Source organism: Geotrypetes seraphini, chromosome 4 (assembly GCF_902459505.1).
Source record: "Geotrypetes seraphini chromosome 4, aGeoSer1.1, whole genome shotgun sequence".
NCBI lineage: Eukaryota > Metazoa > Chordata > Amphibia > Gymnophiona > Dermophiidae > Geotrypetes > Geotrypetes seraphini.
In genome coordinates, this window is record NC_047087.1 from 163,896,950 (window position 1) to 163,921,323 (window position 24,374).

At 44.1% G+C, this 24,374-nt stretch overlaps 1 protein-coding gene across 4 annotated transcripts in view; it reads left to right on the forward strand.

Annotated features, from left to right (window-relative positions):
• The window catches only part of EDC4 (enhancer of mRNA decapping 4), a 1,195,251-nt gene that overhangs the window by 947,436 nt on the left and 223,441 nt on the right, over positions 1 to 24,374 (forward strand). For all 4 annotated transcript variants that reach the window (XM_033940763.1, XM_033940759.1, XM_033940760.1 and 1 more), the window contains one exon: positions 11,933 to 12,088. In XM_033940763.1, coding sequence (XP_033796654.1) covers positions 11,933 to 12,088 — 156 coding nt within the window. The remainder of the gene's footprint in view (positions 1 to 11,932; positions 12,089 to 24,374) is intronic.

The following is a 24,374-nucleotide window of genomic DNA, read 5'->3' on the forward strand; positions in this document are numbered from 1 at the left end:
GCCAGTGTCCACATGAGCAACATCTTACCATCATTCATACTTCCACACATCAACACACAGCAAGCAGCAGAGGCTAACAACCACAATGGTACAGGATCATACAGACACACCCAGGCAGAGAGAAAAAGTAACAGACACCAGCAGATATACTGTGAATATAAACAAAAGTGGGGTTAATATTCATAGGGGTTTAATGTGCCTGGTTAAACTCCACTTAACTGGTCGGTCACTGAATTTTAGCTCTAACCAACCATTTCCTAACTGGCTAATATAGGGATAGTCAAAAAACAGCAAGGGAATATATTTATCCAAGGTGATACTTATAAATCACTGTTGTACTAATCACCTTTGTTTTGCTTCAAACTCAAATTGCAACACAAGCTGATGTGGTTAAGTGAACACTCAGACCCGCAGCTGAGGTCCGGTGAAACAAGTTCACGGAGCAGCTGTTAAGGAGACCATCATTGTTGTTCACAGTCTCCTCCACCAAACAAAGACTAAATAACAACACATAAACTTGAAAAACATAAAATAATAAATTTAACAGCAACTTAACTTTGAATGGTGTGGATGATACACATAACTGCTCCGGGCTCCTCCGTTTATTCACAATACCGAACCCCCAACCTAGGTTTCACCCGCTGTCTTCTTCAGGAGGGGTACTACAATTACAAGATGACTCAAATCAACACTACACCACACAGCTTGCTAACTTAATAAACAGTACATTTTGAAATACTCAATATAAACACTCTCTCTGCAACTTACCGGCACAAACACTCCATACTGCACACACACGCACTGCTGACAAGAGGAACTTCCCAGCAGGCCACGCTTTAAATACACTCCCCTTTTGCTACCTGCTATGTCATCACTCCTTACATCATGAGTGAAAGGTTATAGTTGAAACCATTCAATATCATTGTTTAATCCTGCGGGGGCCAAGGTATGCCATTGAAATATAAACTTCTGCTCTAAATAGAGAAGATGTTGAGTAATGTTTCCGGATTTTTTATGAGCACACATAAGAACAGTATATTGTAATTCCTCAATGGAGTGCTGTTGTTCAATCCAATGGCTGACTAGGGGGGCAGTAACACGTTTGCATCTAATATTGCTCAAATGTTCGGCAATGCGAATTTTAATAGCACGCCGAGTATGTCCTATATAATATAGCCTACAAGGGCAAATAATACAATATATTACTGCAGATGACAAACAATTAGTACCTGTTCTTAAATAGAATTTCTTGCCCCCTGTTTGAGGAATTATCGCTCGGTCAGTGTTGAGGACATGAGGGCAATACACACACTGATGACAACGTACGTGAGGACCCTCTCTGTTCTGTTGGACAGGGTCACGGTGTTTCAAAATCTGACCTAAGTTCCGGCCCCTAGTGTGGGCAAATAAAGGGATGTCATTCAAGCTCTCATGTACCTGCAGCACTGGCCAGTGTTTCAAAATAATTTTTCTAATTTGTTGACTTCGATTGGAATAAGGCAATACACATACCACGGCCCCACTATTCTCCCTTTGTTGGGGGTGAAATAGCCACTCCCGCTGACAGTTGCGGGCTCTCTTCCATACCCGTTTGACTACCCGGGGAGGGTAACCTCTCTCCATAAACTTTGTGTATAAAAGCGTGCCCTGCTGCTGAAAGTCCCACTCGTCAGAGCAGATCCTCCGCAACCTTAAAAATTGTCCCACCGGGATACTATCCCTGAGGAGTTTTGGATGATGACTATGATAGTGTAGGAGAGTGTTTCGATCGGAAGGTTTCCTATACAGAGTAGTATCATAACACACTTGAGAGTTGATCTGAGATTTTACTACTTGGATATCCAAAAAGGATACCCTGTCACTACTTACTTCATGAGTAAGAGTTATATTAGGATCTGCCTGATTCAACTCTTTTAGGAATTCTTCCAATTCGTCACACTCCCCATTCCACAAGAAGAAGACATCGTCTATATACCTTCTCCTTAGACCAACTTTACTAAACCATCTAGAAGTATAGACATGTTTGTCTTCATATTCACGGGGCCACCGTGGTCCCCATGGCCACCCCCTTGGTCTGAAAGAAGAACCTATTTGTGAATTGGAAATAGTTTTGACACACCACAAATTCAGCTAAAGTTCCTACTAGCTCCTTCTTTTGAATTGAAATATTAGATTTACTAACTACCTGCTTGATAATTGCCAGGGCCGCCGATTGTGGCACGTTGGTATACAGGGTGGAAACATCTGCAGTTACTAACAGTTTACAATCTTGACCCTCACAACTCTGCAAACATTGCAGGAAGTGAGAAGAGTCCCGTACGTAGGACTGAACAGTACCGACATGTTTATAGATAAAACTATCTATAAATCTTGACAGAGGTTCCAGCACTGAACCAATACCAGCCACAATCGGATGGCCCGGAGGGCACGTAGAGGACTTATGGATTTTGGGGATGAAGTATATATATGGAATTTCCGGAAATTCCACATTCAGACATTTAAACTCTTTAACTGTGATAACATCAGCTTGACGTGCTGAATTTAATATGATATCAATTGCCATCTTGATATCCTTAGTGGGATCCACATCGACTTCCCTATAGAAGCTAACATCTAATAATTGCCTTAAGGCTTCCATACAGTATTGATCATGGTCCTGTATCACTATCCCACCGCCTTTATCGGCGCATTGGATAATGATAGTAGGATCCTGTTGTAATGACCGAAGCAAGCTGAACTGTTGCAATGATAAGTTAGAACCACATTTTAATTGTGATTTTTCAGCATGCTCAACGTCTCTTAATACTGCTCTCTCGAAAGCTGCTACGGAAACATCAGGTGCTCCTGGAGGGATCCACTTAGATTTAGATTTCATTCCTCTTGCTTCTATAGGGTCTGTTGTGGATGACTTGTCTGCAAAAAAAGTTTTTAACCTTAGAACCCGGAAGAATCGATATAGGGACGCTCGGGTCTGAAAGGCATCATACTTGTTAACAGGCACAAACGATAGTCCTTTAGTTAACAAGTCCTCCTCCGCCTTAGTAAGGACTCTCGAGGACAAGTTAAACACGCCTGTGTTTATTTGCGTGTTGATTTCTTCTCTTTGGGTCGATTGACCTTGGGTCTCACTGCTGGGTCCACTATCTCCGTCGCCTCTGCAGGTAGTTGAGTGGGTAATCGTAAAAAAGAATCCGATAGTGTAGGTTGAAATTCTACTGATTTAACTGGGATCTTTCCTTGAGATGTTGCTTGCTCATCTGTATCTGTAGAGGACCCGCTAGTGGACATTTTAAACAGCACCTTCTTTCCCGTCTGTCGGCTCCTCCGTGTGTTGGCTTTTTTATTCATCCAAGGATATACATATCCACGTGTGTAGTCAAGGTGATCCCGATGATATTTTTTGACCTTTATGGCTCTTTGTTCGCTGGTATAGTTCTTCATCTGTGCTTCCAATTCTTGTACATTTTGTACAAACACTTCCTCAGAGTGTTGACCTTTTAACTGTTCTAATTTGTCAGCTAATTCACTCCTCTGTTCTTGAATAATAGGAGCTAGAGCGTCAACAGTGAGCAACATCAGGTCTATAGAGCAGCGTGTTAGAGTTAAATTCCAATTTTGAACATACTGTGTATTATCCATAAATCTAGGTTCTTTCCGAATCCTAAGTCCTCGGGGTACCCTCTGGGCATGGCAGTATTCTACCAATGTCGCTGAATGCAATTCAGCCCTGATCAGAGCTTTATTCAATGATTTAACTTCTTCCCAGGAACAAATAGGATCTGAATTAGCTTCATCAAATAGCCTAGAGCTGGCCATTAAAGCAGAGATCCGATCGTCTGTGAGCCCCGATTTGGAGGTCCATCCCAGGGCTGTCATTGTCCCAATATTAAGATATAATCAAAATGATATTGAATGGTTTCAACTATAACCTTTCACTCATGATGTAAGGAGTGATGACATAGCAGGTAGCAAAAGGGGAGTGTATTTAAAGTGTGGCCTGCTGGGAAGTTCCTCTTGTCAGCAATGCGTGTGTGTGCAGTATGGAGTGTTTGTGCCGGTAAGTTGCAGAGAGAGTGTTTATACTGAGTATTTCAAAATGTACTGTTTATTAAGTTAGCAAGCTGTGTGGTGTAGTGTTGATTTGAGTCATCTTGTAATTGTAGTACCCCTTCTGAAGAAGCCAGCGGGTGAAACCTAGGTTGGGGGGTCGGTATTGTGAATAAACGGAGGAGCCCGGAGCAGTTATGTGTATCATCCACACCATTCAAAGTTAAGTTGCTGTTAAATTTATTATTTTATTTTTTTCAAGTTTATGTGTTGTTATTTAGTCTTTGTTTGGTAGAGGAGACTGTGAACAACAATGATGGTCTCCTTAACAGCTGCTCCGTGAATTTGTTTCACCGGACCTCAGCTGCGGGTCTGAGTGTTCACTTAACCACATCAGCTTGTGTTGCAATTTGAGTTTGAAGCAAAACAAAGGTGATTAGTACAACAGTAATATAGGGATAGTTCAGAAGTGGAGTTTGGGTAAAACCACTAGTTCAGTGATCTCAAACTCACGGCCCAGGAGCCACATGCAGCCCGCAAGGTACTATTTTGAGGCCCTCGGTATGTTTATCATAATCACAAAAGTAAAATAAATGTTTCTTGATCATATGTCTCTTTAGCTATAAATTACAATATTATTATTAAGTCTTAGCCAAAAGGAAAGATTTATAAACTATAAAGAGTTTTACCTTATGCAAAATAGTCATTTCTTTAATAAGACATTAACTATTTTTTTATGAGGCCCTCCAAGTACCTACAAATCCAGAATGTGGCCCTGCAAAGGATTTGAGTTTGAGACCACTGCACTAGTTAGTTGTGATATTCAGTCTGCTCACCAGCTAAGTGGATAAGGTTAAGACAGTAAAAAGGCTGTCCTGACTTTATCAACTGAGTTAACAAGGACACTGGTCTCTATATCAGCTGATGCCCGTTTAACTTCCAGCACTAACCTAGATATTTAATGCTGAAGGACAAACATGTTCCAGCACTGAACTCAGCCTGTGGTTGTGAGTGGCTTACAAACCATGAGCTGAATATTGACTCCAGTATCTACGCACGCACACAGTCTTTCATAGAAGGATGGTATACAAATAGCCCATCTAGTCTGCTCATCCACAGCATCCACTATCTCCTCCCTAAGAGATCCCACTGGCTATCCCATACTTTCTTGAATTCAGTCTTTGTCTCCACCATTTTGTCCCTCTACTACTGAAAGGGAAATATATAGTATTAGATGGACAACAGGACAAAGATTGTTTGTAAGAGAAGGGAGGCATAAATATAGATAGAGTAGCAGTAGTGTCTGAATACGCACCAACTCAGAACTCAATGCCACAAAATTAGTAACAAATAAATATCCACATTCAAAATGGTACTAATTAATTATACTGTAACCTTCTCTCATTAATAGAGCTCAGTGTATACCGCTATGCATATAGCAGCTACATGTATAAGAGATTTTTGTATGGACCTTCAGAATGTAGCCAGGCATTTCATACTACTGTCTACTAAAGTCTCCATCAGTCCAATGTTTTATTGAAACTTGACTATAAACTCTTTGTGAACAATTCACTATTTTACTTTTTATTCATAGTATAACTTTTCATAATGTTTCTTAAAAATTTTTGAAATAGCTACTTAGCTCATGGTAGATTCTTAGTTATCATCTACACCAGTGTTCTTCAACCTTTTTACACCTATTGACCGGCAGAAATAAAATAATTATTTTGTGGACCGACATCGGTCTGCAGACCGGCGGTTGAAGAACACTGGGCTAAGTTGTGGGCCAGACCCACCCATCTCTACCCAATTTCTGCCCCAGACCCCGCCCCCCATAGTACTAATTGTAACACTATTTTTTCCATTCATTTTTCATATATTATAGTATCTCGAGCTGATAAGGGCGGGGCTACAGTAATACAATCTAAAGAAAAATATAATCAGGAACCCTATTAACAATTGAACAATTCTATCCACTATAAATGATTACCAAGCAATCCAATTGAGGATATCAAAAGGGAAATAGATGGAATTTTGACACCAAGATTTAAAAATAATATGATTACGCACAAGGAGGTAGACTTCAGAGGGTAGTGGTAAACGGTACCCTCTCCAATATGACGGAGGTGATCAGCGGAGTGCCGCAGGGCTTAGTCTTGGGTGCGATCCTATTTAACATCTTCGTAAGAGACTTGCCTGAGGGGCTTCAAGGTAAAATTACATTATTCGCCGATGATGCCAAACTATGCAACATAGTAGGCAACCGCACAACAGATGAAAGCACAGTGCCTGACAAAAGCTCAATGCCCGACAGTATGACGCAGGACCTACTCCTGCTGGAGCATTGGTCAAAGACTTGGCAACTAAGTTTCAATGCCAAAAAATGCAAGATCATGCACCTTGGCGGCAAAAATCCATGCAGGACTTACACCCTAAATGGTGAGATCCTAGCAAGGACTGTAGCAGAACGTGACTTAGGGGTGATTATTAGCGAAGACATGAAGACTGCCAATCAAGTGGAGAAAGCTTCATTCAGGGCTAGACAAATCATGGGCTGTATCCGTAGAAGTTTCGTCAGCCGTAAGTCCGAGGTCATAATGCCGTTGTACAGATCCATGGTGAGACCCCATCTGGAATACTGTGTACAATTCTGGAGACCACATTATCAAAAAGATGTGCTGAGAGTTGAGTCGATTCAGCGAATGGCCACCAGGATGGTCTCAGGACTCAAGGATCTCCCATATGAGGAACGACTGGGTAAGTTGCAGCTGTATTCACTCGAGGAACGCAGAGAGAGGGGAGACATGATCGAGACGTTCAAATATGTCTCGGGCCGTATCGAGGTGGAAGAGGATCTCTTTTTTCTTAAAGGACCCATGGCAACAAGAGGGGCATCCGTTGAAAATCAGGGGTGGGAAATTTCATGGTGACACCAGAAAATATTTCTTCACCGAAAGGGTGGTTGACTGCTGGAATAATCTTCCACTACAGGTAATTGAGGCCAGCAGCGTGCCAGACTTTAAGAAAAGATGGGATTGGCATGTGGGATCTCTTCATGGAGGTAGTTAGGGGGTGGGCCATTAGTGTGGGCAGATTAGATGGGCTGTGGCTCTTTTCTGCAATCATTTTCTATGTTTCTAAGGAATATGATTTTTTGAGGGAAAAGCACCCCAGAACCCCCTAAATATATTTTCTACCCGATCGTTTCAGTGAGGAATTCTGTATTGGAAGCTTTATCAAAATTTCTTGATATTTTTTTGAGAGAGGAAGTGAGTAAAGTCCACTCATATTAAAGTCCACTCATATATTAAAGACACTACTCACATGTTATTAATACTATCATCAATAACTAATGTAGATGACTATATATTGGTCACCTTGTATGTAGCCTCGCTTTATAATATGATTTCAGCTGAGCGAGCGCTAATTCTTTTGGAGGAAATCTTCAATCAAAAATCTGTACATCCTAGAATACCATAAGAATTTTTCATGAATTTGGAAGAGATGGTATTAACAAAGAGCTACTTTTGGTTCAATGATGATTTTTTTCAGCAAGTTCATGAAATAGCGATGGGTGCTTCAGTGGCACCCTCCATTGCGACACTGTATATGGCAGATATGGAATAGATATACATTTATGGGTCAGCATGGTTCCAGAATGTGGTAATGTGGAGAAGAATTTTAGATTATTGCTCACTAAATTCATAGGCTGTCGCCAGATTGGAAAATTCACTTAATTTATAGACGGTGGAACTCAAGCGTCTGCTGGTATCACCTACGGAACTAGTCCCGGTGCATAACCATATTGCAAACTGTTTTAGCCATCTGTCCAAAGTGTTTAGTGACTCTAGTGGTGTCTACCACGGCAAAAAGAAAGCCAAGTGGTAGGAAAAGTGACTACCATCACTAAACCTTAAACTTCCTGAAGAAGCTCTAGCCAAACTAGGTAGAGCGAAATGGAGTTCCTCGGTCAGAATAAACACTTTGGACAGATGGCTAAAACAGTCACGTTTAAACTAAGTAATAGATAAGAATTCAAAGATGGAAATATAGCAATATTTGCTGTGCACGTAGTTATATATGTTAGTTTACAAAATTAAGAAGAAAAAGATTAAAAAGAAAAATAAAATTTTTTTTTAAACTTTCATATAAATTCAATTAATAGACAATTGGACTGATGACAGTTTGCAATATGGTTATGCACCGGGACTAGTTCTGTAGGTGATACCAGCAGACGCTTGAGTTCCACCATCTATAAATTAAATGAATTTTCCAATCTGGCGACAGCCTATGAATTTAGTGAGCAATTGTGTAACACACTGAACAATTGAGGTAGAATATTTTTAGATGACATTTTTTTCATCTGGACATCATCTTTAAATGAATTGGGATCCTTCATTGACTGGCTGAATTGACTGGATCCAAATGGCATTATCTGAGTTTCCTGAAATGCCAATGTTTTCTTATAAGTGCACAAGGAATATTGGAGAAATGGTGAAAAGTAATAATCACATTCTGAGGACTGATACTAGATGTACTCCTAACACTTGTGGCAGATGCCAATGGTGCATAGCAGCAATGACAGTGTCGCCCACCAGGCCTTTAGTCAGGACAGCAGAGGGCACTGGTGGAGACTAGATTCAGATCCCTGGCGTGTTCCCCTGGAACTAGGGTAACCCTTAGGAGTAAACTCTGGCCTGGGCACTTGCCTCGGGCCACCCGGTAGGCTGGCTGTATTAGCCCCAAATCACCACCACACAAAACAAGTAATGAAAAGAAAAAGTAGTCTTTATTTAGCCCTTTCACTGGGCTTAAAGCAAAATAGTCAGGCTGGAAATTGTAAATCACAAAGGCAATCCACACTACAGTTTTCATGCAAATTAAAAAAAAAAAAGAAAACTTTACAGAGAAACATGCAATGCCAAACAGAAAGAAGATACACCATAAACTGCACCACTGAGTTGAAGCTGTTTGCAATAGCTTGTGCTACAGGTGGTCTCACAGGTTTAATCAGGTCCTGTAATGGCTTTATGATGGTAAGTACTTCAAAGAAAGGAAGGTTGTTCCTTTTCCTCCTGGTTGAAGTGGTAAGTGAGGTCTGGCTTGCATAAAGGAGAAGAAATTCACAAATTAGCATTTATTTAAAAAAACCCTCAAAATCAATGCCAATCCTCTTGGTCTGACTTCCAGGGCTCTTGAGCCTTCTCCCCAGGAACCCATTCCCAATAGTCCACACCTGCCTGCAATTACTGCCGAACTAAGCAGTAGGAAAAAAAAATTTCACAGCCAAAAAGAAATGCAGGAAAATAAAACTCCAAAACTACTGACAGGGGAAAGACAAAACTCCCCCAAGTCAGCTTCCTGCTTCTTCCTATAGAAGCTTCAGCTTCCCTGCCCCAGTTTGCACCAAACAGGCAAAGGAGAAAAAAACAATTCAAAACAGTTTAAAGGTTTAACCTTTCAGGGACCCACCTCCATAACTTCAGGAAGGTAACTGACCTCCTCTGGCCCACAGGTGGTATCCATAGCTTCCCAATCTGGTGGTTCCCTGGAGGTTTGGGGTGAAACCAGTCCCTCAAGCATTTCCACCTCTTCGCCCAACCATGGCTCAGCAAGGCACTGCTTTGCTCCCTTGGTCCTTTCCACCAGCTCCTTCTACTGCCTCCAGCACTGCTCCTGAGGCTGTTTCACCTGCTTCTCTTGCTCCTCCCCCGGCTCCTCTAGCTGTTCCAAGCCCTGCATTTTATGCTTGGAAGAGCCACGCCTGCTGCACCTGGAGCGGAGGAGGGTAATTGATTATCTAAGCTGAGGAGCCTGGCTTCCTCCATACTGCTTTTTAAGGGACTGTCTCAAAATACCAGGCTTCTCTTTAAAAACAGTAAACCTTCTTGGCTCAGCAATAAACCTTTCCTGAGGTCTCCTTTGTGTGTGGCTAGGTAACCAGTCCCTGACTTGCTCAGCTTTACTGCCTGGGGAGTAGCCAGCTAACTCCTGACTATGGCTACTGACCTGGTCAGCTCTTTTGGTAAGGGACCGTAAGTTCCTAATGCTGTCTTTTCTTGGGAGTAAGCCAGCACTGGTGCTGGGTTGGTCACAACAGGGAAGAAATAATATACTTATGCTTCAACTACCTGTGATTCCACTTATGTGATTTACCTTATACAATGTCCTTGTGACAAAATCTACGTGGGGCAGACTATTCGATCTATAAAAGTCCGCCTCGATGAACATAAATCCAAGGTGCAAACTGATCGTGATACATCTCCACTTGTAAAACACTGGCAACTGATAGGCCATAAATGGTCCGATATCAGATAGAGAATTATAGACTCAGAATCCATTGGGTGGGAGGGAGGGAATTATCAAAAAGCCCTAGCTATTAAGGAACAAAAATGGATGTTTAGGCTTAAATTGTTGGTACCTGAAGGACTCAATGAAGAAATTGAATGGCTCTCTATAATCTGAACCGAGTGGTAAATAACAGTGTCTTTCTCTGGGACACTGGCCAGTTTTAATTTGCCGTTTTGGATATGTGGATTCCACAGACTGGGTTGCCAGGAAGCAGATGCTAAAATTCTAATCAGCAATTTTTAATGACGTGGGTTGTCACTTGTGTGATCCTGCACTGCCCAGCTGAATTTTAGCTTAGACGCGCTTAACGCTTTCACGTTGCATGTAAGAACGAAGAGAGATCAGCTAAGATAAGTCTGCTAATTCCAAACCGTGGCCATGTTAAATCACGGACTTCAGCTCCCTTACTTGGTAAGTGTTGGCTTCTGTCCACTTTATCGATTACAGTTTTTCGTGTATTGCAGTTTTGGTGCTTCATAGTCTATTGTTTTAAAATAAATGCCTGTGAAAATGTTTTTAGGGATATCCCAATTTTTTACTTTACCTCTGGGACCTATTTGATTTTTGTATGAAGTTTAGAAGCTCCTTGATAATAAGAGACATTGAAAGATTGATATTTCATTTATTTTTTAGTTCCCCTTGACCCTGAAGAAAGTTTTGTTTGAAACATGTATGTCGAGAGAGGTGGTGTAAATGATCACTAAGAATCTACCATGAGCTAAGTAGCTATTTCAAAAAAATTTTAAGAAAAGTTATAAAACTATGAATAAAAAGTAAAATAGTGAATTGTTCACAAAGAGTTTATAGACAAGTTCTAATAAAAGATTGGACTAATGGAGTAGCCAGTAGTATGAAATGCCTGGCTACATTCTGAAGGTGCATACAAAAATCTCTTATACATGAAGCTGCTATATGCATAGCGGTATACATTGAGCTCTATTAATGGGTGAAGGTTTCAGTATAATTAATTAGTACCATTTTATATGTTAACACGCACCAAGACACCAACCAACAGCAGAATACAACAATCAATGCTCCGGTTTCCTCAATCTAAATAGCAGGTGTAGAAGTGAGCATATCATTTCCACATCATCCATGAGCATGTCATTTATAGAATGCAAATAGTGTGCCCAGTTAATTTTCACACTCAGCGATTACTCATTTTTTGCTTCAAAATCCTCCCTTTTCTGGCACCCAAATGTGTATGCTGCAGAGCACATGGACGCAACAGTTATGACATAAAATAGTGCTTAGTGGGTATTTGCCATCAATATGCTCAAATGACATATGCCTTATTCATAAGGAATTTGGGAGTAAATGATCTACCTGTGAATGGCTTCACAAGATTTGTGAACTCACTAGCTTCCTTCTGCTTACTAATATGGTGTAACTCTAGCTTAGACTAACATAGGATGTATCATAAAAGGAATGACCAGGTAAGACAGACAAAAATCCTCCTAACCTTTCTCTTTGTTCTTTTTAGTACTTTGTCTGCCATGAGCTACTTTCTTCCTTAACATTTGCATCTATTTAGAGAGGAGACTAGATCGAGTCTTATCAGAGGGTCAACAGAGAAATGGACAGCTCCAAGAGCATGTGTCTCAGCAGCTGTCACAGTCTCTCTCCAGTGCTTTATGTAATCGCCTTGACAAAACTCTCCGGGAAGAGATGAAAAAGACATTGCCTCAGAGTAAGTGGAACCACTGCAGATCTCCAAAGCCAACCCACACAGCTTTTGTGTTGTCCAGATTACTGAGATGGCTTTTCCAGTTAGTTGTATATATATATATATATATGTGTGTGTGTGTGTGTCTGTGTGTAAGGAATCCTAAAAAAAACAAGACTGGATATGAATATAATTTCTGTTACGTCCCTTCCGGATTCAGAATGCTAGATGTTCAATCCCTTCCCGCAATCTGGGAGTTGCAGAAATCCAAACACTTTTCTGAGCACATGCTCCTTCCACCTTAGAGAGTTAGAGACTCCTGTAGTTTTCAGTTTCTGCAAGTAACTCATACAGAAGTCCTTTGTATTTGCTGTGCATCTTTTTCTTATTGTTTCGCTTAAAGTTAATCTTTTTTGGTGGTTTGAGTGCCTTGAGACCCCATTGCAGTGGTCCTCTGTTGGAGGAAAGGACACAGTCCCGCAGAGCTGGACTGCTGCTTCACTAAGAAACTTCAGTGGATATGTCAGGGGTTTAAGCATGGGCTGTATGCGTCCTGAGTTTTAAAAAATCCTCCAAGTTTCAGGGCGCAGGCTGTATTTCCTGCCCTCAGTCGCGTGGAGAGGATCCATGGGGGCAGAGTTTACAGTTGGTGTTGGTCCGACTAGCAGTCCAAAGATCTCAAGTCTGGTCCTTTTGAAGCTGTTCTGAGGCAGAAAATCATTTTCCTCCATTCAGCTGCTGTGTAAAAATGCTGATAGGCTGACACTTCAGAGACTTGTGAGTAAACTTCCTTACTGTATTTCCTATGGGAACATCAGTGGTGGTCTATGAAACTCTCTAAAACTAATTTTTGAGAGTTTCTGAGACTGGCCACTGTGAAAATGGGCTACTGGGCTTGATGGGACCATTGGTCTGACCCAGAAAGGCTATTCTTATGTTCTTATGGTTCAGATCTCCCATTGCCCCAAACCCCAAATTGCTCATTTTTATTTTTGGATATTCTTTATTTTTGCCATTTTTGGTGCGAATTCGCTGGCAGCCACCATCTTGAATTTTTATCAACCTTTTTTTCAAAGTTTTAATTCTGCCTCAAAACCCCTCGATTTGATTTAAAATCGTTTAGGGGTTTGGGAGTCCATCCTAATCTGTTGACTGTGTGCATTGATTGCGCCGGATTGGTGCAGGATCAGTGACTGTATACCGCGTGCTAGTGTGCGCTAGGGAGATGGCGGGAGCTTCAGGCTTCACCTCCTTCAGGTCCTCCAGGGCTGGGGAGCCAGCCTGGGTCTGTGATTCCAGAAAAATATCTCACCCAGAGGCTGTTTTGGAGTTTGGCACCAATTGCCTCTGTTCCGAGTCTGAGGACTCTTTTGGTGCAGAGCAAGCACCTCAGCAGGGCCCTATAGTAGACACAGTGTGATTTTTCACCGGATTTCTTTTTCAGCTCCTCTGGAAAGTGTATTCTTCGGACTCAGCTTGTTGGATGCAGCCAGCAGGCACATCTATTTCTTCTAAACCAGTTACGCTAGTGGCAGAGATCCCTTTTCCAGAACCCTCTCATCCTGCTATGGCAAAGCTCGATTGCATTATGCCATACGGATATTTGCTACTTTTGTCTCCGTACACTGCCTTTATTTTGGATCCCTCTGATACCCTTGCTAGGTAGAGAATGACATGGTGACTATTTCCCGAGGCTAGCCATAGTTAACCTGCAGGAACGGGGGAAGAAATCAACAGGTTGCTGCGGGTATGGGGACAAGGCCTTTCATCGCCCTATAGGGCGATGAATGGCCTTGGCCCCGCAGTAAATGATCTGTGAGTTGCCTCCCTTTCCATCCTTCCGGTCAGTGATTGTGAGTGCAGCAACAGCTCCTCGCGAGTCCAGCAGCCCCCCTCCCTCCCTCTCATGGTTCCAATAGCCCTCGCTTGCCTCTCTCCACGATTGCCGGTGGCGGCAAAAAGAAAAAAAAAATACACAAACCCATGACTCTCCTGAGTCGGCCCCTTCCTGCCTCCCAGGGCAGGCCTGCCAGCCTGTTAGAAGCTTCTTGCATGCTATGCTGCTCCAGCAACCTTCTTGCTGCCAAGTCTCTCCTTCTGATGTAACTTCTGGAAAGGGAAAGAGAAAAGCTGAACCAAGGGGATGAAGGAAGAGTGAGTGAAATATTGAACATAGTGGAGGAAGGGAGGAAAGTGAGAGATGCATTGGTGTAAGGGAGTAAGAGAGGGGAGAAGCTGAACACAGGGGGATATATAAAAAGAGGGGAGATGGTGGGTATGGATGGGAGCATAGGAACAGGGACAAAAAGGGGAATGCGGCATGGGGAGGGTATATGGACACAGAGAAAAAAATGGCTAGACATGGGAGAGAATAAGAATGCAGAAGGAAGATGCTGGACAGGGAGGATATAGAGGAGTGATACTGTACACAATGGGAGGGGTCATAGAATGGAGAGATGATGAAGGCAGGGAGATGGGCACAGGAGAAATACTAGAAAGGGACTTATAGGAGACATAGAGAAAGGAAATGCTGAACATGGGGAACAATACATACACAGAGATAGAAGATGGATGGTGAGCATGGAGAACGAAGAAATGTCAAATGGTCAGGAGACCCTAGCAAGTGAATTAAGAGAAGACAAAAGAAAGCGGACACCAGCGCCTGAGACCAACAAGAATAAAATGACAAGACAATAAAAGGTAGAAAAAAAATAATTTTATTTTCTATTTTGTGATTAGAATATATCAGATTTCAAATATTTATCCTGTTAGAGCTGGTGTTAGACATAACTGGGAACTGCAAAGCCCAAGCTGTGCTTCTTTAGCTCGCTTAGGGCTCTCTCTGACCAGGGGGTAGTTGACCTAGTTGCACTCCCCTAACACTATTCCTGCCATGTGTGACTGAAGTATTCTGTTAGCTTGATTTTTCTATGTAGCATTCTGTAGTAATTTGACTTCAGTTTTCGTGATATTGAAGGCAATATTTGTGAGGGGGCAGAGAGGGGAGATAGGGGTTTTATTGATCATTGCTCTTTGATTTATAAAATGGCAATTGTACGGAATATTGTTTCTTTTTATACTTTAATAAAATAAGTTCAGTATAAAATCATAACTATGCGAATGGGAGCAGATGGTTTGCAGTGACGGGGACCGAACTTGCAGGATACCTGGTTCATGGACCTCCCTAGTGATGGAGGAGTGAGTGTTTCAGGACTCACAGGATTGCTGAGTGGATATTAACAAAAAAAAAAACCCCACCTTTGTCAAGTGGCTTCTTCAGGCATAAACGCAGCAACAGCCTCCTTTGCGGCATGTGCCTTTCACACAAATTTGCACAGGGTGCCCTCTGCAGAAGTGGATGTCTGTCCCCAGCTCGTGATGGCCAGTGTGGATTATGTGGTGGACGCCCTTTATGATCTCATTCGAGTTCTTTCCACTTATGCAGTGTCTGTGTGCTGGCTGTTTTGGATCCGTACTTGGAATGGGGATGCTGCCTCCAAGGCCACTTTATGCAGACTTCCTTTCAAGGGTCAATTTCTTTTTGGAAAAGGTTTGGATGACCTCATGGCTGGTGTTGCTGATCGCCACCCTAAGTCTCTCCCTGTGAACAAATCTCACTAGACTTTGGGAGGGAACGCTAGTAATTTTCGTCCCTCCTGCCGTTTTCATGAGGGATCCTCAAGCTCTTCCTCCCAGAGATATTCCCAGGGATACAGTCCCTGTGACAATACTTCCAATTCCAGATGTCCTCAAGCATCCGAATCCCGGGCAGCTACTGCTCCTAAACAGCCATCTCAGTTTTACTAGGAGTGGACTTGTATGTCCTCAGATAAATGTGTGCTAGACATCATTCGGGAGGGGCGCAAGATAGATTTCTTTTCCCTGCTTCCAGATTTGTTTCTGGACTCGGTGGCAGGTCAGCTGGAAAAAGAGTTAAAGGTCCACACTACTTTGCAGCGTCTCTTGGACATCTGAGCACTAGAACCCATTTCAGACACAAATTAGGCTTCAGCAGATACTCTTTATACTTAAACGTGCCAAAGTATGGCTCAGAGAACCGGATGCCCATTCTGGATCTCAAGTCGATCAATCACTTCCTGTGAATTTCTCGTTTCCAAATGGAAACCTTGTGCGCAGTCATTGCTGCTGTCTGTCCTGGGGAGTTTCTAGCGTCCTTGGATCTCATGGAGGCTTACCTCCATATTCCAATATTTCTGGAGAATCGTAGGTTTCTGCATTTCCATGTTCTGCAACAGCATTTATAGTTCACGGCTCTTCCTTTTGGACTCACGACAGCTTCCCACACTTTCACCAAGGTGATGGTACTTGTAGCATCTTTTCTTCACAGGCAGGGTATCCAGGTGTATCCTTTCTTGCACGACTGGTTGATCCAGGCACCGTCTCGACACAAGTGCGCCCGTGCAGTGGAGACGGTGGTCTCTCTGCTATAGAGCTTGAGTTGGATTGTTAACTTCAAAAAGAACCAGTTGATGTCGTTACAGACCTTGGAGTAACTGGGCCTTCTCGTCGACATCCAGCAGGGTCGTGTGTTTCTTCCTGAGCCACACAGTCTAAAACTTTGGCAGCAGATCAAAACCTTCAGCTCCCACACCCTGGCATTATCTGCAGGTGCTGGGGTGCATGGCAGCCTCCTTGAAGGCAATCCCCTGGGCTAGTGCACACATGCCTCCAGGGCAGTCCAAAGAAATTGATGGAGAAATGATGGACGAGATTAAACGCAACTGCAAGGGAGGCAACGCAGTTATCATGGGTGACTTCAACTATCTGGGGATAGACTGGATAGTCTTTATACATCCAGCTGCGCTAGGGAGACCAAGTTCCTGGATGCTGTAAGCGATTGCTTCCTGAAACAACTTGTTAAGGAAAATACAAGAGGAAATGCAATTCTGGACTTAATTCTAAATGGACTGCGAGGACCGGCAGAAGATGTAGATGTAGAAGGGATGCTGGGAAATAGCGATCACAATATGATCCACTTCGATCTGGATGCAGGGGCAAAACATCGGTCCAGAACGACAGCCACGGCACTGAACTTCCGAAAAGGAAATTATGAAGGGATGAGACTCATGTTGGGGAAGAAGATTAAGAAGAGGATAAGCACTGTAAAAATGCTAGAGCAAGCTTGGTCCCTTTTTAAGGACACAGTCACCGAGGCACAAAATCTATATATACCCGTGTCAACAAGGGATCCAAGAGGAAAAGAACAAAGAACCGACATGTAGAGGTGAAGGAAGCAATCTGAGACTAAACTTCGTTTAAGGAATGGAAACGGTGGTATGGGGGGGGGGGGGGTTGGTTTCTGTGGGTCTTTGTGAAAGAAAACACAAATGACCTGACTGTTTCTGCTTTTTGTCTTGTTCATTATGGTTGGTATGTTGTACTGTTTGATTTTGTATACTTGAAAGAAAAACTTAATAAAAAATGATTGGGGAAAAAAAAAAAAGGAATGGAAACAGTCAAAGACGGATGAAAACTGGAATAAACACAAACAACATCAACGAAGGTGCCATAAGGTGGTAAAAGGAGCCAAAAGAGACTACGAGGAAAAAATAGCTAAAGAGATGAAAAACTTCAAGCCGTTCTTTCGATATATTAAGGGGAACGACCCACGAAGGAAGCAGTGGGACCATTGGATGACCATGGAATAAAGTGAGTGCTAAAGGAGGACAAAGAAATCGCCGACAAACTGAACACATTTTTTGCATCTGTATTTACCGAAGAGGATATACACAGCATACCAGAACCCATCAGGCTATATGCTGGAAACGATAATGGGAAACTGGCAGGGTTGACGGTCAGTCTAGAGGAGGTATATAGGCAGATTAATACGCTTAAGAGTGATAAATCCCCGGAACCGGATGACATCCATCCGAGGGTCATCAAGGAACTGAAGGGGACTATAGCTGGACTGCTTCAACTAATAGCCAATCTGTTGATCAAATCAGGAAAGATTCCGGAAGACTGGAAGGTGGAGATCCGGGAAAGTACAGACCGGTGAGTCTGACCTCAGTACCGGGAAAGATGGTAGAGGCGCTAATGAAGGACCGCATCATTGATCACCTTGACGGACACGGGCTGATGAACTTGCTGCACTTCTTTGAGGGAGTAAACAGGCAGATAGATAAGGGCGACCCAGTCGACATTGTATATCTTGATTTTCAGAAGGCGTTTGACAAGGTTCCACATGAACGACTACTTCGGAAAATTGCAAGACATGGAATTGAGGGTGAAATATTCGCGTGGATTAAAAACTGGCTGGTGCATAGGAAACAGAGAGTGGGGGTAAATGGACTGGAAGAGCATAACCAATGGGTGCCGCAGGGCTCGGTGCTTAGACCCATGCTCTTCAACATTTTTATAAACGATCTGGACATTGGTACGACGAGTGAGGTGATTAAATTTGCGGACGATACAAAGTTATTGGGGATTGTGAAAATCTGCAATGTGACATAAGCTCGAGAAATGGGCATTGACATGGCAAATGAGGTTCAACGTGGATAATTGTAAAGTGATGCATTTCGGTAACAAAAATCTCATGCACGAATGCAGGATGTCCGGGGCGGTACTTGGAGAGACCTCCCAGGAAAGAGACTTGGGAGTTATGATTGACAAGTTGATGAAGCCATCCGCAATGTGCAATGTGCGGGGGTGTGAAAAGGGTGAACAGAATGCTAGGAATGATAAAGAAGGGGATCACAAACAGATCGAAGAAGGTTATCATGCCCCTGTATCGGGCCATGGTGTGCCCTCACCTGGAGTACTGCGTTCAGCACTGGTCGCCGTACATGAAGAAGGACACGATACTACTTGAAAGGGTCCAGGGAAGAGCGACTAAAATGGTTAAAGGGCTGGAGGAGTTGCCGTACAGTGAGAGATTGGAAAAACTGGGCCTCTTCTCCCTTGAAAAGAGGAGACTGAGAGGGGACATGATTGAAATATTCAAGATGCTGAAGGGAATAGACTTAGTAGATGAAAATAGATTGTTCACCCTCTCCAAGGTAGGGAGAACGAGAAGGCACTCCCTAAAGCTGAAAGGGGATAGATTCCATACAAACGTAAGGAAGTTCTTCTTCACCCAGAGAGTGGTAGACAACTGGAACGCTCTTCCAGAGTCTATTTTAGGGGAAAACATCCTCCAGGGATTCAAGACAAAGTTGGACAAGTTCTTGCTAAATTGGAACGTACGCTGGTGAGGCTGGACTCATTTGGAGCACTGGTCTTTGACCGAAGGGCCGCCGCGTGAGCGGACTGCTGGGCAAGATGGACCACTGGTCTGACCCAGCAGCAATTCTTATGTTCAGGAGTCTCTCCTCTTTCAGTAGTTTCCTCAATGTCATCCCTTTCTGATGCCACTCCCTTGGATGTAACCAGTGTGCAGAAGTCTGCTCTGGTGGCTTCAGGGGGAGGCTGTCCACCGGGACAAGCTTCTTAGGTTCTTAGAGTGGTTAACTCTTATGACAGATGCCAGTCTGTCGGATTGGGGTGTTCACTGTGGAGACTGCTCTATTTAGGGGTAATAGACTTCTCTTCAGAGGTGTTGAGGCAGCCCTGACAGGAGAAGCAGCCTCCTGTCACTGCTGTCAGGGCTTCTGACAGTTTTTTAAATTTTTTTTTTTAATCAGGCAGATATTTTGTGTGTATTACACATGCAAAATAACTGCCTGATTTACAAATTTTTTTAAAAAACCACCCATGACAAGTTGCCTCAAACCTCCCTCCAATATGCCTTCGCCGCAGCCACCTCAAAATTATGACCAATTAATGACTTCCTTAGGCTATAGAAGTCCCTATAGAAGTCCCTGATTAACTCAGGTGCCTCAGGCCCCTCCCAAGGGAGGAGTCTCTGGCGCCTGAGCCAATAAGGGCCTTAGGCCCCTACCCATGCATCACATGATACACCGGGGCAGGGCCTAAGTCCAGCATTGTGTTGCGGGCTGGGCGGAAGAAAGGAACATAAGGACTGAGCACCCCTCCTGCTCTCAACGTTTATAGGAGAGGGGGGACGGGGCCGTGTTGGCACAATGGCAGGAGGGGGTCGGCATCCCCCCTGCCATATTTTGGATCATGGGGTTTGGGGAGAGCGCCGATGGCAGAAAGGAGTCAGCATCCCTCCTGCCATTTGTGGGTCATGGGGGGGCATTTGTCGTGGGGGGCGGCGTTTTTTGACAGATCTGCTTGTCTTTTATTAGTTTTTTTTATGGGGTAGATATTATGCGCGTGTAACACATGCAAAATATAATAGTTTATATACCACAAGGCCGTAAAGTTCTATGCGGTTTACAATAGTTAAAAAGATAAAAGCCAATAACTAAAAAACCCTAAAAAGTTCTGATAAAATTCTATAAATGAGCTACCTAAGTACTTCAAAAACAGATATGTATTTAGATGTCTCCTAAATTCCCTATAAGTATCAGTAAACAGAAGCAATTGCTCTAGATCACAGTTCTTCAACCGCCGGTCCGCAGGAAATTTTTGACGGTCCGCGCAGGGCCGGCAAGATTGACCTACTTCAACTTCCTGCCGGTCCGCGCAGGGCCGGCAAGATCAACATCTGAAGTCTGCGCGGGGACGACGGGCATCCCGCGGGTTCCCCCTTCGGGTCACGAGGATCCCGTGGGGACGCCCCCTAGGGTCGTGGGGATCCCGTGGGGACGCCTCCGAGGGTCGCGGGGTTCCTGCGGGGCTGGATGTACTCAGTCGCGCGGCTCTTCTCCCTACCTGCTCTGCTTGCAGCACAGAGTCGAACGGAAGTCTTCCCACGTCAGCGCTAACGTCGGAGGGGAGGGAGGGCATAAACAAAGCCCTCCCTCCCTCCCTCCGACGTCAGTGCTGACGTTGGGAAGACTTCCGTTCGGCTCTGTGCTGCAGGCAGGGCAGGAAAGGAGAAGAAGAGTAGCCTCGCGGCTCAAGTGGCGTACCAAGGGAGGGGGGCGGTCCGCTCCAGGTGCAGCACAGCCGGCCAGGTCCCCTTACTTTTGTGGCTCTTCCCCGACCGACAACAGCCCCTGTCGGACAAACCTCCCTGCCCTGTAGCCACAAATCTAAATTACCTTCTTACAGCAGCTGTAAGAAGGTAATTTAGATACGCGGCTACAGGGCAGGGAGGTTTGTCTGACCGGGCCTGTTCTGTTGTCGGTTGGGTGGGGAAGCGCCACAAAGGTAAGGGGTAGGGAGGGAGAAAGGGAGGAAAGATGGAGTGGAGAAGAAAAGACGCTTAAGGGAAATGGGTAAAACTGAGGGGGGAGAAGGACGCTGAAAGCACTGGGGAAGACAAAGGGGTGGAGAAGGACGCTGAAAGGCCATGGGGAAGGCGGGGTGAGGGGGTGGGAGAAGGACGCTGAAAGGCCATGGGGAAGACGGGGGGGGAGAAGGACACTGACAGGACATGGGGAAGATGGGGAGGAGAAGGGCGCTGAAAGGAAATGGGGAAGAGAGAGTGGGGAGAAGACGCTGGCAGGGAAGAAGACAGAGATGCCAGACTATGGGGGGAGCGGAGGGAAGAAGATGGGTGCCAGACCATTTTGGAAGGGGGGAGAAAGGGAGAGGCACAGTAACAGAGCAAATGGAAGACGCAGAGGGAAGAGAGACAGTGAATGGAAGGAATTGAATGAGAACTTGAGGAAAGCAGAAACCAGGCAACAAAGGTAGGAAAAGAATTCTATTTCTTTTTTTTTTTTACTTCAGGATAAAGTAGTATATTAGTTGTGTTGATAAAAATTTATAAACATTAGAGGCTCTGGTAGAAACCCGTTTACAAAGTATGTATTCTTCCCAATTAATATTTCCAAATTAATAAAGTCTTTTTGCTTATTTGTAAATGGGTTTCTACCAGAGCCTTTAATTCAGTAGCATAATTAAATGAAATAACTATTTCTGAAGTTTATAGGGACGGGCGGGGACGGAGGGGATTCCTCACGGGGACGGGCGGGGACAGAGGGGATTCCTCGCGGGGACAGGTGGGGACGGAGGGATTCCTCACATGGACGGGTTGGATTCCTCACGGGGACGGGTGGGATTTCTGTCCCCGTGCAACTCTCTAGTCTGCGCTGGGCCGGAGAGATCTTGGGGAGCCTCCGACAGTGGCTTTCTCCCCTCTCTGCAGCTCTCCTTTACTTCCCAGCGCAGCGATTCACGAAGGCAGATCGGGGCTTTTGCTGAGTCGCGGCTGTCTCTGATGATGCAACTTCCTCTTTCCTCAGAGGCGGCGCGACCCAACAAAGGACCTGAGGCTGCCTTCCTGAATCGCTGCGCTGGGAAGTAAGAAGAGCTGCTGGGAGGGGAGAAAGCCACTATCAGAAGCTGCTGTGAAAGGGAAAAAAAGGGCTGCTACTGGAGAGGGAGAGGGAGAAGAAGAGATGCTTCTGGGAGGGGAGGAGGGAAAGGAATCTGTGAAGCTGCTGGGCAAGGAAAAAAAGGGACAGCTGCTACTGGAGAGGGAGAAGGAGAGATGCTGCTGGGAGGGGAGGAGGGAAAGGAATCTTGGAAGCTGCTGGGCAAGGAAAAAAAGGGACAGCTGCTACTGGAGAGGGAGAAAGAGAGATGCTTCTGGGAGGGGAGGAGGGAAAGGAATCTGGGAAGCTTCTGGGCAAGGGAAAAAAGGGACAGCTGCTACTGGAGAGGGAGAAGGAGTGATTCTGCTGGGAGGGGAGGAGGGAAATGAATCTGGGAAGCTGCTGGGCAAGGGAAAAAAAGGGACAGCTGCTACTGGACCTGGAGGGAAGGAGAAGGAGAGATGCTGCTGGGAGGGGAGGAGGGAAAGGAGTCCGGGAAGCTGCTGGGCAAGGGAAAAAAGGGACAGCTGCTACTGGAGAGGGAGAAGGAGAGATGCTGCTGGGAGGGGAGGAAGGGAAGAGAAGAGAAGAGAGTTACTGCTGGACAGGAGGAGGAGGGAAGGGAGAATGAAAAAAGGAAGGAAACAGCTGGCAGAGAGATTAGAGAAGGGGAGACACAGGCATGAGAAAGTAGAGAGATTGATGATAGGAAGGGGTCAGCAGAAAAATAAGCAGAGAGGGACAACGATGATAGATCTGGTGTAGGAGAGATAAAAATGAAGAGAGCAATGAAGCTGGAATGAATCATGTAAAAAGGAGAGAGGGGTACAAGCTGGATGGAAAGGGGAGAGGGGCATAGAAAGAAAACAAATACCATATGGAAGGGGGAGAGGACAGACAGTGGATGGAAGGGGCAGATGCTGGATTGAAGAGACAGAGAGGGCAGATGCTGGAAGGAAGAGAGTGAAAAGAAGATTGAAAGCAGAAACCAGAGACGAGAAAAGGTAGGAAAAAATAATTTTATTTCTATTTTGTGATTAGAATATATCAGATTTGAAATATATATCCTGCTAGAGCTGGTGTTAGACATAACTGGGGACTGCAAAACCCAGGAAGTGCTTCTTTAGCTTCCAGCTGGCTTAGGGCGCTCTCTGACCAGGGGGCAGTTGCCCTAGTTGCACTCCCCTAATACTATTCCTGTCATGTGTGACTGCAGTATTCTGTTAGCATGATATTTCTGTGTAGCATTCTGTAATAATTTGGCTTGTTCAGTTTTCTTGATAGTAGAGGGGATATATGTGAAGGGGAGGGGAGACAGGGGTTTTGTTGATCCTTGTTCTGAATTATTTGTATTTATAAAATGACAATTGTACAGAATATTGTTTCTTTTTATACTTTAATAAAATACATTCAATATAAAATCATAACTGAGGCTTGTGTGGATGGGATCAGATGATTTGTGGGGACCGAGCTCGCAGAGATGGGGCGGAAACGGGGTTTTTAAATTTTAGTCCTAATAGTTTGCCGGTCCACAAAATAATTCTTTTTTTTCTGCCGGTCCACGGGTGTAAAAAGGTTGAAGAACACTGTTCTAGATCTTTGCCCCATAATGCTGCTTGATATGAAAAAAGATATTGATGATGTTTTTTAAGTTTACATCGTCTAACAGGCGGAAAAACAAAATTTAGGTGTGAGGTTCTCTTATGTCTGTGGGTTGCAAAAGAGAAAAGCTCTGTATTTATGTATTTAAAACCTTAAAACATAAACAACCTAACTTAAACTTCACACGCGTCTCCATTGGCAACTAGTGCAGAACTCGATAGGAAGGTGTTACATGATCGTATTTCTTCAACCTGAAAATTAACCTGACCGCTGCATTTTCACCATTTGCAATGGACAAGAAATTAATAAAAAGGACAGGCAGATCTGTCAAAAAACCGACAGACCTGTCGGTAACACGGTTAGCAACAGATCTGCAGCAGTCAATTTTTATGATAATAAAACCCGATTCAAAATAG